Below are 15259 nucleotides of genomic sequence, written 5' to 3'. Positions count from 1 at the left end.
ATGATTGAATACTAATATAGTCGGCTAGCTCGTCATTGATTGCTGACAACTCTTATCCTTGGTATCTTTTCAGTGTGCAGTAAATCATAATTATATGTAAAGCACTTCCAAATTCAAAGAGACCACGTTCTAAGTCTTGCATTCCAATGTTAGTAGTTAAGGCTTTTAGAACCACTGTGTCCTCTCTTATTTCTTCTCTTCTCCTTACCTGAGCAGTCAGGTAGGTTAGTTCTATATATTTATTTATGGATGGTTTTGAGGTTATCCCTATAGAGCTGATGTGTTTGACCTTGATACCACATATCTAATGTTGACTAATATTATTGTGGACCCCCTCTGACACCAATGATTCTCTTCAATGTTTGACATTCTTTATTTTTTGCTTGATTGTTATATCATTTAGCCCTATTTTGAATGCCAAGTCTTTATATCATAGGCTTTTAGAACCAAACATGCCTGACAAGTTTTGGAATTCCAATTGCAATAGAAAGTATATGTCACATTTTTTAAATGTTGTATGTTAATTAGTGTTTTTCTTCATTTTTTTTTCTCTGCAAAGTTCAGAACATGATAGGAGATCATGAGTTTCAGCAATAGCAAGCATGTGGCTCCCATTTGTGCACATGTCCATGGTGGCATTTTCTATTTTTACCTCCTGCTACATTACAGCAAGACATTTTTAACCTTCTCTCACACAGTTTCAATATTGCCTAAAGTTATTCCTGCCCCTCCCAAGCCATTCTGTTGCTACATAACTTTATCTGTTAAGTCTTGCTGTGTTTTTCTGATCACAGACTGTACATGCTTCCAGTGGTGGGCTATTCTATCTTGGTGGTGGTTGCAAGCCCATATTGGAAATATTAGCTGCATGCACTTGCTGTGCAAACAGGCCATCTGATGCAGTATTCCTTTTGCATAGCCTGGGCCAACGCAGTCCGGACGTGGTGCAAATCATGATTGCGGAGTGAGGAAAGATGAAGGACCTCTGAAGCCTTCTGCACAGTTGTGAAATGAACTAACGACAAAAATCTGGTACAAAAAAGACCAAATAGAGTGTAATCCAAGCATAATAATATTTTTATTATATAGTATAAATATAAATACAAACATCTAAAAAATGACTGGACACCTAGTCAAAAAGACCGGGTACACTCTAACACAATATCAGCCTACAAAATGTAACAGGAGCCATTATCCTACATTAACCCTGCTGTTCTGTTGGTCAAAAATGACCGACTTTGAACTTCAATATTCTTTAAAATATTCAAGATGCGGCTCTGAAACCCGTGGCCGACCGACCCATCCTCATTTAAGTCAATCAACCACAAGTTTCAGAACCGCATCTTGAATACCCCCAAAAATACCAAAGTTCAAAATAGGTCTCCCCAGACCGAACAGAACAGCAGGGTTAAAAAAAACACCATCCAGCCACAATATACGGTTAGGCAGACTACCGTGGGGAAAATAAGTATTTGATACACTGCCGATTTTGCACATTTTCCCACCTACAAACAATGGAGAGGACTGTAATTTTATCGGCAGCACACTTCAACTGTTAGAGACAGAATCTAAAACAAATCCAGAAAATCATTGTATCATTTTTACATAATTAATTAGCATTTTATTGCATTAAATAAGTATTTGATATAATAGAAAAACAGAACCTAATATTTGGTACAGAAACCTTAGTTTGCAATTACAGAGGTTAGATGTTTCCTGTAGTTCTTCACCAAGTTTGCACACACTGCAGCAATGACTTTGTCCCCTCCTCCATATGGATATTCTCCAGATTGTTCAGGTTTTGAGGCTGTCACTGGACAACATTGAGTTTCAGCTCTCTCCAAAGATTTTCTATTGGGTTCAGGTCTGGAGACCGGCTAGGCCAGTCCAGGACCTTAAAATGCTTCTTACGGAACCACTCCTTAGTTGCCCTGGAAGACTCACACACGACCCATCTTCAATGCACTTACTGCGGGAAGGAGGTTGTTGGCCAAAATCTCGCAATACTGCAGTCAGCCTTAGGTGCTCTGATTTCTTGCAGACACAACACATGTGCTTCTTTCAAATTACCGTACTTTTATTTTTGGGTAGATCTTGTTTTTTTAAAGTGGATTCTGCTTTCACCTTCTGTCTTTCACTTATACTCATCTACAAGCTTTCCTCTAATATACTCCAATCTCATAATCTGGGCGCACATTTAGTGCAGTAAAAAGTTTATCATAGCTTTCTGGGAGACGGCTTAGTAGTAGTGCAGCAACATGGAGATCCTTTATATCTTCACAATGCTCCACAATTTTAGAGTATGTCTTATGTAATCTTGCATATCTTGGCCCTTATTTAGCTTAAACTGATGCACTTTCTGCAGCTGTTCCCTCATTTCTTTTGAAGTTTAACATTTACATACATACAAAATCTGATCATCATCTATACTGAGATAGTAGTACTTTGTGCTTTTTTGATCCTTTTCTACCCAGTCTTCAGGTCAGGCCTAGACTCCTCTATGTATTTTCACATACCTTCTGTTATCAGCAGCACCTTTACCTTGAATTTACAGGATTGGTAATTCTAATTAGTCAGATTTGGCACTGTGAACTTCGGAAAGTTGCTGCTGGTGGCCATCTTAGCTTCTTCTTTGTAGTACACTGTTGATCTCTCTGTTTCTTTGGGTTTCTGGGTGTATGGGCCCATAACCTGTTGGCAGCAGATTAATCTCTGTACTGTCTAGCCGTTCAACAATGAATATATATTTATTCAGGAACAAAGAGAACAGCTTACAAGTAGTAGTTCTTATACCTTAGGAAGGATCTTAGCATCTTGTCTGTCAGCTTTCAAACTAAGGGTACCGACACACTCAGCGACGCTGCAGCGATATAGACAACGAACCGATCGCTGGAGTGTCGCTGTTTAGGTCACTGTAGAGACGTCAAACATGGCAACAGCTGAGTGATGCAGGAGCGATCCAGTGAGGTAACGGCGACTCACTAAGGCTACGTTCACATTTGCGGTGCGTCGGGCGCAACCGCGGCGACGCATACGCCATGCGCCCCTATATTTAACATGGGGGGCGCATGGACATGCGTTTTGTTGCGTTTTGTGATGCATGCGTTTTTTGGGCGCAAGCGTCAGGGCGCAGAGGACGCTGCTTGTTGCACTTTTTTGCGCTATAAAAATTAACGCATGTGTCACAAAACGCAGCGTTTTGCTGCGTTTTGCATGCGTTTTTGCATGCGTTGTGCGTTGCGTTGCCAACGCAGCACACAACAACGCAAATGTGAACGTAGCCTAATCGTTCTCGCTGGTTGTTAGCTCCATGTAAAATGTTGCTGGCATCGTTGCTTTTGATGTCAAACATGACGATACACACCGACCTGACGACAAAATAAAGTTCTGGACTTCTAGCTCCGACCAGCGATGGCACAGCGGGATCCAGATCGCTGCTGCGTGTCAAGCACAACGAGATCGCTATCCAGGACGCTGCAACGTCACGGATCGTTGTCGTTCTCGTGGCAAAGTTGCTGAGTGTGACGGTACCTTAAAAGTAAAGTTGTGCTCAACTACACAGACTAAGCAGGAATTTCCTATTTCTTTTTTTTTTTTAAAGTGCTTCACTGGATACTAGTGGTGGGTAAACCCAAACGGTAAAGTTCAAGGTCCGTACCAAACACCTAGTGTTCGTGAACAGAGCCCCAGGAAGTGCATGTTACTGTTCAGATTTGGCAACCCAAACATCCTGCGTATCCCACACTGTCATCTGTGTGACCATGAGAAACACCAGCATTGATCAGCAGTAAGTTTATTAGCAGCGAGAGCAGGCAAGGCTGATGAGCGTATTCATCAGCCGGCACCTGTGCAATGCATAAATTAAAAAAAACAATTTAGACTATTTTTGCTTTGTGGGGTTGATGTCAGCTTTGTAATGTCAGCTGACATCAAACCCGCAGAATAGTAATTGAGAAGTGCCTATAAGACTGCATTGCCTGCCTGTGACCGGTGGTGACAAGAGACGAACGAACCTTTCAAGGTTCGGTTCAGATTCGCCAAATGGCCCTCTATTCGTCGTACAATACACCGAACGTATCGGAACCTTATTAGATTCAATGGGAGGCAAAACCAAATGCATAGACAACACTTTAAGGGGTGCAAAAAGTTTCCTAAACAGCTAAAATTAGGGGCAGACACCATTAAAAGTGGCATCAATTGACCCACAGTAGAAATTTGCAAATGGCACAGCAGCAGTCAGCCATGGGTCATGCATGTGTGAGGTGGACAGGGTGGTAGTCATAGTGAGAGGTTGCTGCTCCGGCACACCCTGGCACCCCGTAAAGAAAATACAATTTCCCATGTGTTGTGTGATTTGTGTGCAATGCAAGTCACTCACTTTTAGGTTGGCGTTCTCCTCAAGTTGCACAGTCCCGATTGCAGATATCATCACACACTGATTGACAGACTCCAAGTCCATTTCTAACACAACAACTTTACTCAGCAAGTTTAGTTCAGTCACCGACATTGCCCAGTAATTCTCACTGATCATAGATCTTTTCCTCTGTGCTGTCCCTTGCTATCCTGGTAATCTTTGTTCCGGTAATGTACCCTCTCAGGTACCATAGCCTCCTGACTAGCCAGACTAATGCTTGGGGCTCCCTGCCCTTTTTCCCCTCTGAGGGTGAAAGAAAGGATGGTGCTTCCCAACCTTTTCTAGACCGTAGGTCTCAGATGGTCCAGGATTTCCCACTGAACTTAGTCGCTGCCACTCACATGCTGCTCTTGTTCCCTCGTGCTCATGTGACTTCCAGCCCCAAGGCCCTGAACTGTTGGCCTCCTCTTCTTAAACTTGTTCTTGAAACAACATTACTGTTCTTCATCCCACTCTCTAACTGACTAAACCCAGGAAGTGTCTCAAATATCACTACCCTGACCATACCTAACCTGGAAATCCCCTATTTCCTTAACCAGTTCTCATCCTAACATTACCTAATCTCCTAATCTACAGTGCCACCCACTGTACTAAACCATATTTTACTGTTACTATTACTCTCACTAAATCCTACACTTATACTGCATTTCCCAAGCTCTATACCTAGACTATAAAGATGCAAAACTATACATTACACATACATCATTACATTCTAAAGCATCTTACTACACAATAAAGCATTAACACATAATACACCATCTTACATGTAACACACCCACTTTACCAGGAAGGGATGCAGGGCATGGCTTAATCCAGACACAACCTTACACATGAAGTATCAGGGTCTGGCCTAGCATTTGCAACATTAAATTGAAGTTTCAATGAGGACCTGATGGTTAAGGGAGCAGTGTAAGCCTTTTTACCTGGGAGCCCAGATACCTCTTGCAACAGCTCAATTTTTTTTAAGTTTGTCAGCCACACTCAGGTGGCACAAACATCAGTTTCACAGACTACTATCGGTAAATGTTAGGATGTAAGGATAGTAGCAGGATAGGACTGATCAATTGACCCACAGTAGAACATTTTATAACAAAACAGCAGATGTCAGCAATAGGCCATGCATGTGGTATCAGGGTCCAGGCCAGCATTACCAGCTTGAAATTGAAGTTTCAATGAGGACCTGATGGTTAAGAGAACAGTTTAAGCCTTCTTAGCTGGGAGACCTGATACCTCATGCAACACCTCCAATTTTTTTCTTTATTCCAGCCACACTCAGATGGCACAAACATCAGTTTCATACAGTAATATTGGTAGAAAATGTAAGAAAAGTAACACAGGTAGTTGAGTAAAAGTAAATGCAGGCCTGCCTGTCTGGGTGCCCTACTTACATGAGCAACCCACCAGATGGAGACCCAACTTGGAGTCTCCACATTTCAAAAAAATAATTGTCACACAGCACTAAAGTGGCATCAATTTCCACAGAGTAAAAACTGTATAATAGGCCTCTGACACAGCTTCAACCACAAGCAACCCACCAGATGGAGACCCAACTCGGAGTCTGCACAGTTAAAAAACAAAATTGTCACACAACACTACATTGGCTTCAATTTCCACAGAGTGGAAACGGTATAATTGGCCTCTGATACGCCTTCTACTACAGGCAACCCACCAGATGGAGACCCAAATTGGAGTCCTCACATTTCAAAAAAATAGTTTGTAACATCAGCAGCAGTAGTGTCAAAATACTGTACATATATAGCAACCCTATGGGGGGGTCGGTTGGCAGACAGCACGGCACACAATGGGATGATAAAGAGGTGAGGAAGGCCCTACCAATAGCGAAATGAGAAATGGTCACCTCCTGATCATACCTGAGCCTTACCCTGCACTCCCCCAATGCCCTAAGTGGGTCCTTCCTCTCACTGCCGTCAGGAACCTCGTCCTTCGCTGTTGCCTCACACTGCCCTAGCTAGTGCATTGGCCGGCAATGGCACTAGTCTCACCACTGCAGATAGTACAACACAAGGGACAGTAAAAAACACGAGACAGACGGGGTAATAACACAACTTAGCTTTACAACTTCCTCTGCTGCAAAGCACAGCACAGCAGCAATAAAGGCAACAGGATCACAAACTCATGAAACCAGCTGATAAACCACAGCAGCCAGCAAGCTCCTTACTCCAGGCTTGGTCACTGTAGACTGCTGTATCACCGACAGTCAGCTGATGCTTCAGGTGACCATTTAAAGGATGGTGGGAGGGGTCACCACCAACATCAGCTGACCCAACAACTCTGCAGTTTTAACAGATTGCCAGTGAGGGAAACTGATATTAACCCCTAGTCTGTCCAATCTGTGACTGGGGTGCAAAAGTCATCAGAGCATCAGTAGTGTATGTAGCATAAGCAATTTCTGTGAGTCTATATAAATGTTTAATTATTTACGCAAATAGTATCCCTAAAGTACCAAAAATCCAAACCCCTCACATGACTAGCCACTCAGAACAGTGATTATAAATCATGCCACAAATGTGCCTTAATAATGAGTAAAAAGTCCAGTAGTTTTACCTTACTGCTGAATAGGCATCCGTAGCTCTGGAACAGCTCACTGAGTGGCATGACAGTTGTAATGAGAGAGGAAAAGCCGTCTGGTTGCAGCAGCCATCTGTTTGTAAATCTTCCTGAGCGCTGCCCCGGCCGGTGACAGACGCTCCACTGCTCCTGGTTCCCATGTTAAGCTAGCATTCAGTTGTGTGATACAGACTCACTCGGTCTGCAATTGCTGCAGGACCTTCCGTGAAGTCAGCGGTCACGTTGTATACCTGGGGCGTGTATTGGACCCATACCTTCCAAATAGTTTTGGAAAGAACACGGTTTCCTTCATCAGGGATGGTCCGTAGAGGGAATTGGTCTCTTCTTATATTACAGCTTTAACCCTTAACGCCAGTTTTAATTGAATGCAAGCTATTTAACTTCGCAATTTAACCCTTTTGATGCTAGGGAATCCAGATTGAAGATCCATTGGCTCTCACCGCGGGACATCTGTTTTATGAAGTCGCCCTTTCTCCAACTTTTTCTTATAATTTGAATTCCCGTTTCACACATTTTTTAGACCAGCCTGTGCATCAGCAGAACAGAATACAAGTCTGATACATTGTGAACCTCTGGAGAGGATGATGCAAGAGTATCTGGAACTCCATATCAATGCCATCGGGGGGGTTTGGATTCTTTTACAATTTGGTCTTCAAAAATGGAAGAGTGGCCTGAGCTAGCTTGTCATGCCTTGGGGAGGTTTTTTCATGCCCAGCAGCCAGCATTCTCTCAGAACGTCTTCAGCGCTGCTGGTGGTGTCCTCACACGTTATTACATCCGGCTGTCCCCTCAAAGTGTAGACCACCTAGCCTTCAGCTCATGGATCTCCGATGATTTTTGCACCCCTAGAGGCCGACTAAGCGATGGTGTCATTTTTAGTGTCATGTATTGATCTTGCGTTATTGCAGTTTGTGCCATCTTTGTAGTGTCTACTGTGCCTGCTGTTGCTACTGCTGCTGATGTTACTGTAAATCATGAACCGATGGAGTTGTTCATGATACAACAGAGTCATAGATGAGAAAATAACTAATTTCCACGCAGTCCAATGTTAGTAACTATTTTGATAAACCCACAAAGAAAACACATCAAACAAACATTTTTCCTGAAGGTTATATCCACTGTGGTGGACAGCTCGGCACCCAAGAGAACTGTTTCTGCTATTTTCTTTATGGGAATTTACCTGTTGGCATACCTGTATGCGCCAGCTGCCATTACCATATTACAGCCTGAGAGAAAACTGGTTTAATTAAGTGAGTGCAAAGCACAGGCTCGCCTGAGGTCTTGCACAGTGATTCACAATCTTAAGAATTTATATATACACATATATATATATATATATATATATATATATATACATATATATTTCTATTCCTATTTCCAAACCAAATGTTCCCCTCCCTTCCCCACATAAACTCAAGAAACTAGAGGAAAAGTCCATCCTTGACCGTATGGAGAATATTACGATGATACAATCAGGACACTTAGGTGGATGCTTCTTCCAGCCGGTGAGCAATGCCGAGAAGGCTTGTGCTTGATGCAGCACCTTTCACTTCACATGTCCCGGGTCTCTTCTGTTATTTAACAGCTTTTACAGCTCTAATTCCCTCACATCTGGACAGGTTTGGATACTGGTTCAGTTCAGTTTCAATCTGCTGCTGCTCTTTACTCAGTTGGGTGCTGTCACAAGGGGATGTCATAATATTCCCCTCCAGCACAACCTCATGCACTCCACATTGCTGCAGACTCTCCCCAAGATGGCCGTCCTTCCTCTTCCTGTCTTTCACTTTTATAAAATCCTCCCTTTTACATCATACAGGCATATTACAGTCTCTTAACCATGCTCAAAGAGCGACATTTTGTGGCGAGTTAACAACATTAACTATAAAGAAACAAATCTATTGACAATACGTATAAAGATTTTTCAGGCATGAGTACAATTTCATTTCATCTCAATTATACTGCCCTGGTGAGCCGACACACATCTCACATTACAAACTGTATTTTGAAATGTGGAGACTCAAAATTGGGTCTCCATCTGGTGGGTTGCCTGTGGTGGAAGGTGTGTCAGAGGTCTATTATACTATTTCTACTCTGTGGAAATTTCTGCTATTTTAGTGCTGTGTGACAATTATAAATCCTGCCGGGGTAGAACGAAATCATAAATGGGCGTGGATTGGAGTGTTGCCAGGGAAGGGGCCAAAATTTTCCGCAGTGTGCTACGTGCATCGCAACTTTTGTCCCTCTTTCTATTTTTCAGAAGTTGGGAGGTAGGATTCTGATGCTATATAGATCTACTGGTCACCTAACAATGCGATTCTTTTTTAGCCCTTCTGACGCAGCATCTGCTAAAACAAAAAAACTTTGTTTAAACTTGTCTTTTTTATCCTCCTGACTAATTTCTTACCAATGGAATGGGGTAGGAGAAGTTTTGTTACTGCTACAAAAGTAGAGGGGAGAAGTTTAGACTTTACTTCCTGCTGCTCCTGAGCTCCTTCAGTCCTAAGGTGCTTGATAAATTTCAAATCAAATGAGGAAGGGTCATTTTGTGGTAAACTTTTTTTTAATCATAAATGGATTTCCTGAGTTTCTGTGGCTAGCAAACTGTATCACACCCTATTGCTGTATTTGCAAATATACATATATTTTATATTATACATATATATATATTTTAACTAAAGCAGCATGTTAATGTTAATTTTTCTTTGGAAAGAAGCAATGTTGTGTTAACATCTTGTGATGGGATCCTAAGTGTTTCACCTTAATTTTTTTGTGACAGACACCGGTCATCCCAGCTACACCAGGAGCTGACGATTCTTCCAGGATCTCTATTACATTTTTCCGATTGTTTCGGGTCTTGCGCTTAGTAAAGCTGCTGAGTCGTGGTGAGGGAGTAAGAACTCTGCTCTGGACCTTTATCAAATCCTTTCAGGTAAAAAGTCTGCCACATTAGTTTAATTAATAAACATCAAAAACATGAAATATATCAACTCTGCCTGAGCCTTTCTTAATCCTACACAGTATTCAATTGTTGGTAAATGGGTCACTAAACACACATTACACTTTTGATTATTTGGTGTTAATTTCAATTGCAGTTTTGTTTGTTTCTCACATAAAAAATTAATTGTTAATCAGTTGTAACTATGGAGAAGTGATGTCACAAGTGTATGCCAAATGGACTGTTTAAATGAATGTTGTATATTGAATGCAATGTACATTTGAGAAAGACTTGTGTAGAGTCAAAACACAACTCTTATTAGATTTTTATGTTTTGGGATTTTGGCTGTCACTGTCATTTCAATAGGCGTATCCCTATTTGAAAGCAAGTGTACAAATAGCTACATTGTAAATTACTTTATGTAATGTTGCTGTAGTGCAGTGTAGTGCAACCTCTACCAGGGGATGTTGGTGAGGGAAGAGAGGTTGCGCACACACAGCGAAACACCACTGAGAGAGAGAGTGGTAGACGGGACGAGTCAGAAACAGTCAGGACAAGAAGTACCAGAGGTCACAGCAATACACGTGGTCAAACACAATCTAGAAGTCAGAGCCAGAAGGGAGCAGAGATAACAGAGATGAGAGACAGTCAAACAGGTCAGAAGACAAGCCGGGTCACATGCCAAGAGGTCCAAGCACAGGCAGCGAATAAGACAAGCGGGGTGGTAGGAAAGGGAAGTCACGGGAACAGAGTAAATGGGTAGATGACAAAAACATGGTATCAAGGGGTCAGGTGCTCTAGCCTGGGAGCACGATCTATCACTGACATTGATCTGCATGCACAGCAGACTGAAATAGCCACACCGGACCCAAAAACAAGACAGAGAAGGTTAACCCCAGCATGACCAGATCGGGGAGACAATAACATGAAACAAAATCCCAGCCTGGATCATGACACTTTATTTACAGAAAATATTGTCTTATTCCTTTAAAAAAGTATGGTCACTAGGTGTATTTGTCCTCTGTAACTTGCTGTCCACTGTCTCTTCTTAGGTCAAATCCTTTAACAGAGAAACAGAGAAGGGTCACAGAATGAGGAAATGGGACTTTGCACCCCATTCTGACACTACTCTCAGCTAGCAGAAGCAAAAAGCCTACTAGTAATACTGATTCACATTACATCTGTACAAAACAATGCCCATTCAAATTTATCTTTCACTTATCACCAGGGGTGTAACAACCAAATTTGCAAAGGGTGCGACCACACCCGTGGAGTCAGGGAGCTCTTGTATGCCATTTACAGTTGAAGGCAACGTTCGCGCGTTCAGTAATTGGTCAGTATGTTACATCAGTATTTCTCTGCTAAAACCAGGAGTGGGTGATAAATACAGAAGTGGTGACGGGTTTCTATTATACTTTTCCTCTGACTGTTCTACACCTGATTTTGGCTTACAAATACTGATGTAAAAAAGTGACCAAATACTGAATGTCTAAACATGGCCAAATGTGTGTCCTTCTCGTGTTTCCTCTGTCTACTAAACTACCTATACCCGATATTAGAATTGCCTTGCATGGTTCAATAATAACTCCCAATCAGCACGCCTGCTGATTGGGGTTATATTTAACACATAACTTTCCTTTATTCCGTATATCTGATTACTCACTCGCTCATGTTACCTGCATCTTAAAAATATCTCCAGAATCTAACCTTTTCTCACTTTTGAAATGGCAAATACACTTACTGGCGCTCTTATTCATTCTCGTCTGGACTGCTGCAACTGTCTACTAATAGGTCTCCCTCTTACTAAACTCTCTCCTCTCCAATCTGTCCTGAATGTGGCAGCTAGGGTCATATTTCTGTCCAGCCACTTCACCAATGCCTCCATTTTGTGCTAGTCATTGCACTGGTTGCGCATTCGCTACAGAATACAATACAAACTTATCTCTCATCCACAAAGCCCTCCACAGTTTTGCACCACCCTGTATCTCCTCCCTCATCTCTGTCTATCGCCCTACCCATGCCCTCCGTTCTGCAAGTGATCTATGACTAACATCCACCATAATCTGAACCTCGCACCTGTGTCTCCAAGACTTCTCTCGTGTTGCGCCAGTGTTCTGGAATGCACTACCCTAAACAATCTAACAGCTAGCCCCCATGTTTTCAAGCATGCTTTAAATACACATGTCTTTAGACAGGTCTTTTTATCACCTCACTTCACTAACCTAAATCTCCCTTTCCCTCCTTCTAAATGTTAATGATAATCTGCTCCCTCCTATTTATCTGCTTCCACATCCTCCATGCACCCAATAGCACACGGTAACTGCACTTAGAGACTGGCTGATGACCGGATCATGCAGCTTTATATGAAAACCTTTATTTATTATAATGATGGATGGACCATACATAACAAGGATTTTTTACCTATTGTGTCACCCCTATTTGTTTATAGACTGTAAGTAGGGCCCTCACTCCTGTAACTGAACCATTTGTTATGTTGCATTGTTTTCATTCTCTGTAAGTGTCTTTAATTATAAAGTGCTGTGAATATGTTGTTGCTATACAAATAAAATTATTATTTATTCTGCTGAAATGTATTGTGACACAGAGATCCATCGACTCCCTGCACCACAATAGCTATACAAGCCACAAGCCCTTTAGGGGCCGGTGTCTGACTTTGGCATGCCCATTGAGGTCGGGCATGTGATATTACTGCCATGTCCCAGACCTTGCAATAGCTATGGAGGAGGAACAGGACTTTTCTCACCATAGCACAGAGGAGAGGTAAAAAGAATCAGTTTAAAAAAAAAAGAAGATATGTTGGAGAAAATCACCAGCATGGAGGGGATATTATTACAGGGTGGGGCCTAGGACGATGGACACTATTACAGAATGCGGGACATTATTGCAGCATGTGACAGGGATGGGGGACATTATTACAGAATAGGGGTTCAGGACTGGTGACATTGTTGCAAAATGGGGGACAGAGGACAATATTACAAGAAATGGCTAGGACAAGGGACATTATTATAAAAAGGGGCTCAGGACAGGGGATATTATTATATTATTACAGGAAGAGGCTGAGGATGGATAACTTATTTTTTTAGGATTGTATTTTTTGGGGGAAATTTTCATTTTCACAAAATATAATTTTTTAAGAGAAGCACATGTACGAACATATAACAAGGTTTCAATAAATAAAAAACATATTAAACCTGATACTTAACAGATATGCATTGGTTTATGGAATTCTTCAAAGATTCTACATTTTTAAAGTTCTGAAAGCGGGGGAAAGACATACAGGACTTAAGGTACCGTCACACATAACGATTTCTTTAACAATATCATTGCTTTTTGTGACGTAGCAACGATATCGTTAACGAAATCGTTATGTGTGACAGCGACCAACGATCAAGCCCCTGCTGGGAGATCGTTGGTCGCTGGGAATGATCAGGACCTTTTTTTTGGTCGCTGATCACCCGCTGTCATCACTGAATCGGCGTGTGTGACGCCGATCCAGCGATGTGTTCACTGGTAACCAGGGTAAATATCGGGTTACTAAGCGCAGGGCTGCGCTTAGTAACCCGATATTTACCCTGGTTACCATTGTAAATGTAAAAAAAAACCAAAACAGTACATACTCACATTCCGGTGTCTGTCACGTCCCTCGCCGTCAGCTACTGTTTTTTTTTTTTACATTTACAATGGTACCCAGGGTAAATATCGGGTTAATAAGCGCGGCCCTGCGCTTAGTAACCCGATGTTTACCTTGGTTACCCGGGGACTTCGGCATCGTTGGTCGCTGGAGAGCTGTCTGTGTGACAGCTCTCCAGCGACCACACAACGACTTACCAACGATCACGGCCAGGTCGTATCGATGGTCGTGATCATTGGTAAATCGTTTAGTGTAAAGGTACCTTTACAATGGACAAGAGAAGGGAAGGGGTGAATACAAAATTTAGGATAGAAAAATGGAGAGAGGAATGCCTGAATCAATGTTCAAATATTCAGGGGTTACCAGAAAGTATCCCAAGTGGACCAAATGAGATTAAATTTCTCAATGCAATTTTCATTCATAGCAGTGCGATATGCATAATTTTAAATATCTTTAATCCTAATATATACTGTATTTTTCGGACTATAAGACACACTTTTTTCCTCCAAAATTTTGGAGAAAAGTGGGAGGTCGTCTTATAGTCCGGATGTACCTTATGGCTTTTATATTTATGTCTCCTGTGGCTGTGGATGGGAAGGGTAGCGTGGCGAAGGAATGGCTCACAGGATGCAGGAGCCGGCGGCTAACACGTGTGCCCGCTGTTACAGAAAATGAATATTTACTGCTCCCCACGCCCATAGTCCCTCCCACTTCTATGCACTGAAGCTGCCAACTAACGGTGAGAGAGACAAAGGGCATGTGAAGCAGTGAATAATCATTTTCTTTAACACTGTTAGCCGCAGCCACGGGCTTTCTGCAGCTGCTTGGTGGTCACATATGCCCGCTATTAAAGAAATTGAATATTCACTACTCCCCACACCATGGGAGTGGAGAGCAATGAATATTAATTCTCTTTAATAGCAGTCACACGTAATCGCCCAGCTGCTGCAGGAGCCGGCGACTGCGTCTAACAGTGTGCCCGCTATTAAAGAGAATGAATATTCACTGCTCTCCACTCCCAGAGTCTCAGGGGTGGGGAGTGAATATTATGGCAGCTGACCTCAGCTTCTGGGAGCACATGACAGTCACGTCATGTGCTGCTTACATGTGGAGATCAGCTGCTGGCATCAGAACAAGACGCCACGAGGGAGCAGAGGAAAGGCAAGTAGAATTGTTTATTTTTTTATGTGTGCAGCATGATGGGGACTATGTATACCAGGATGGAGATAAGGGTACCATGTATACTAGGATGGGGATGAAGGGGCCATGCATACCAGAATGGGGATGATGGGACCATGTATACCAGGATGGCGATGGGGCCATGTTTACCATGATGGAGGGCTATGTATACCAGAATGGGGTGACATGTATACCGGGATGGGGGTGAGGGACAATGTAGACCAGGATGGGATGGGGGATCATATACAGCAGGATGGGGATGGGGGTCATGTAAACCAGTATGGGGGCCATTTATACCTGAATGGGGGGCTATGTATACCAGGATGGGGCACCATGTATACTGGATTGTGGGCCACATATACCAGGATTGTGGGCAATATATACCAAGATGGGGATCAGATAATATATATCAGCGTGAGGGGTGCATATGTATCAGGATGGGGATATATACCATATATTCACCCAGATGGGGAATATTACACTTATAACA

General features: G+C 42.5%; 1 protein-coding gene across 2 annotated transcripts in view; it reads left to right on the top strand.

Annotated features, from left to right (window-relative positions):
• The window catches only part of CACNA1S (calcium voltage-gated channel subunit alpha1 S), a 592997-nt gene that overhangs the window by 433914 nt on the left and 143824 nt on the right, over positions 1–15259 (top strand). For both annotated transcript variants that reach the window (XM_069739086.1, XM_069739077.1), the window contains exon 30: positions 9780–9932. In XM_069739086.1, the coding sequence (XP_069595187.1) occupies positions 9780–9932 (153 nt within the window). The remainder of the gene's footprint in view (positions 1–9779; positions 9933–15259) is intronic.

Source organism: Ranitomeya imitator, chromosome 1, assembly GCF_032444005.1.
Source record: "Ranitomeya imitator isolate aRanImi1 chromosome 1, aRanImi1.pri, whole genome shotgun sequence".
Classification (NCBI taxonomy): Eukaryota; Metazoa; Chordata; class Amphibia; order Anura; family Dendrobatidae; genus Ranitomeya; species Ranitomeya imitator.
The sequence above is the reverse complement of the archived record's forward strand: the minus strand, read 5'-3'. Positions and strand labels throughout refer to the sequence as shown.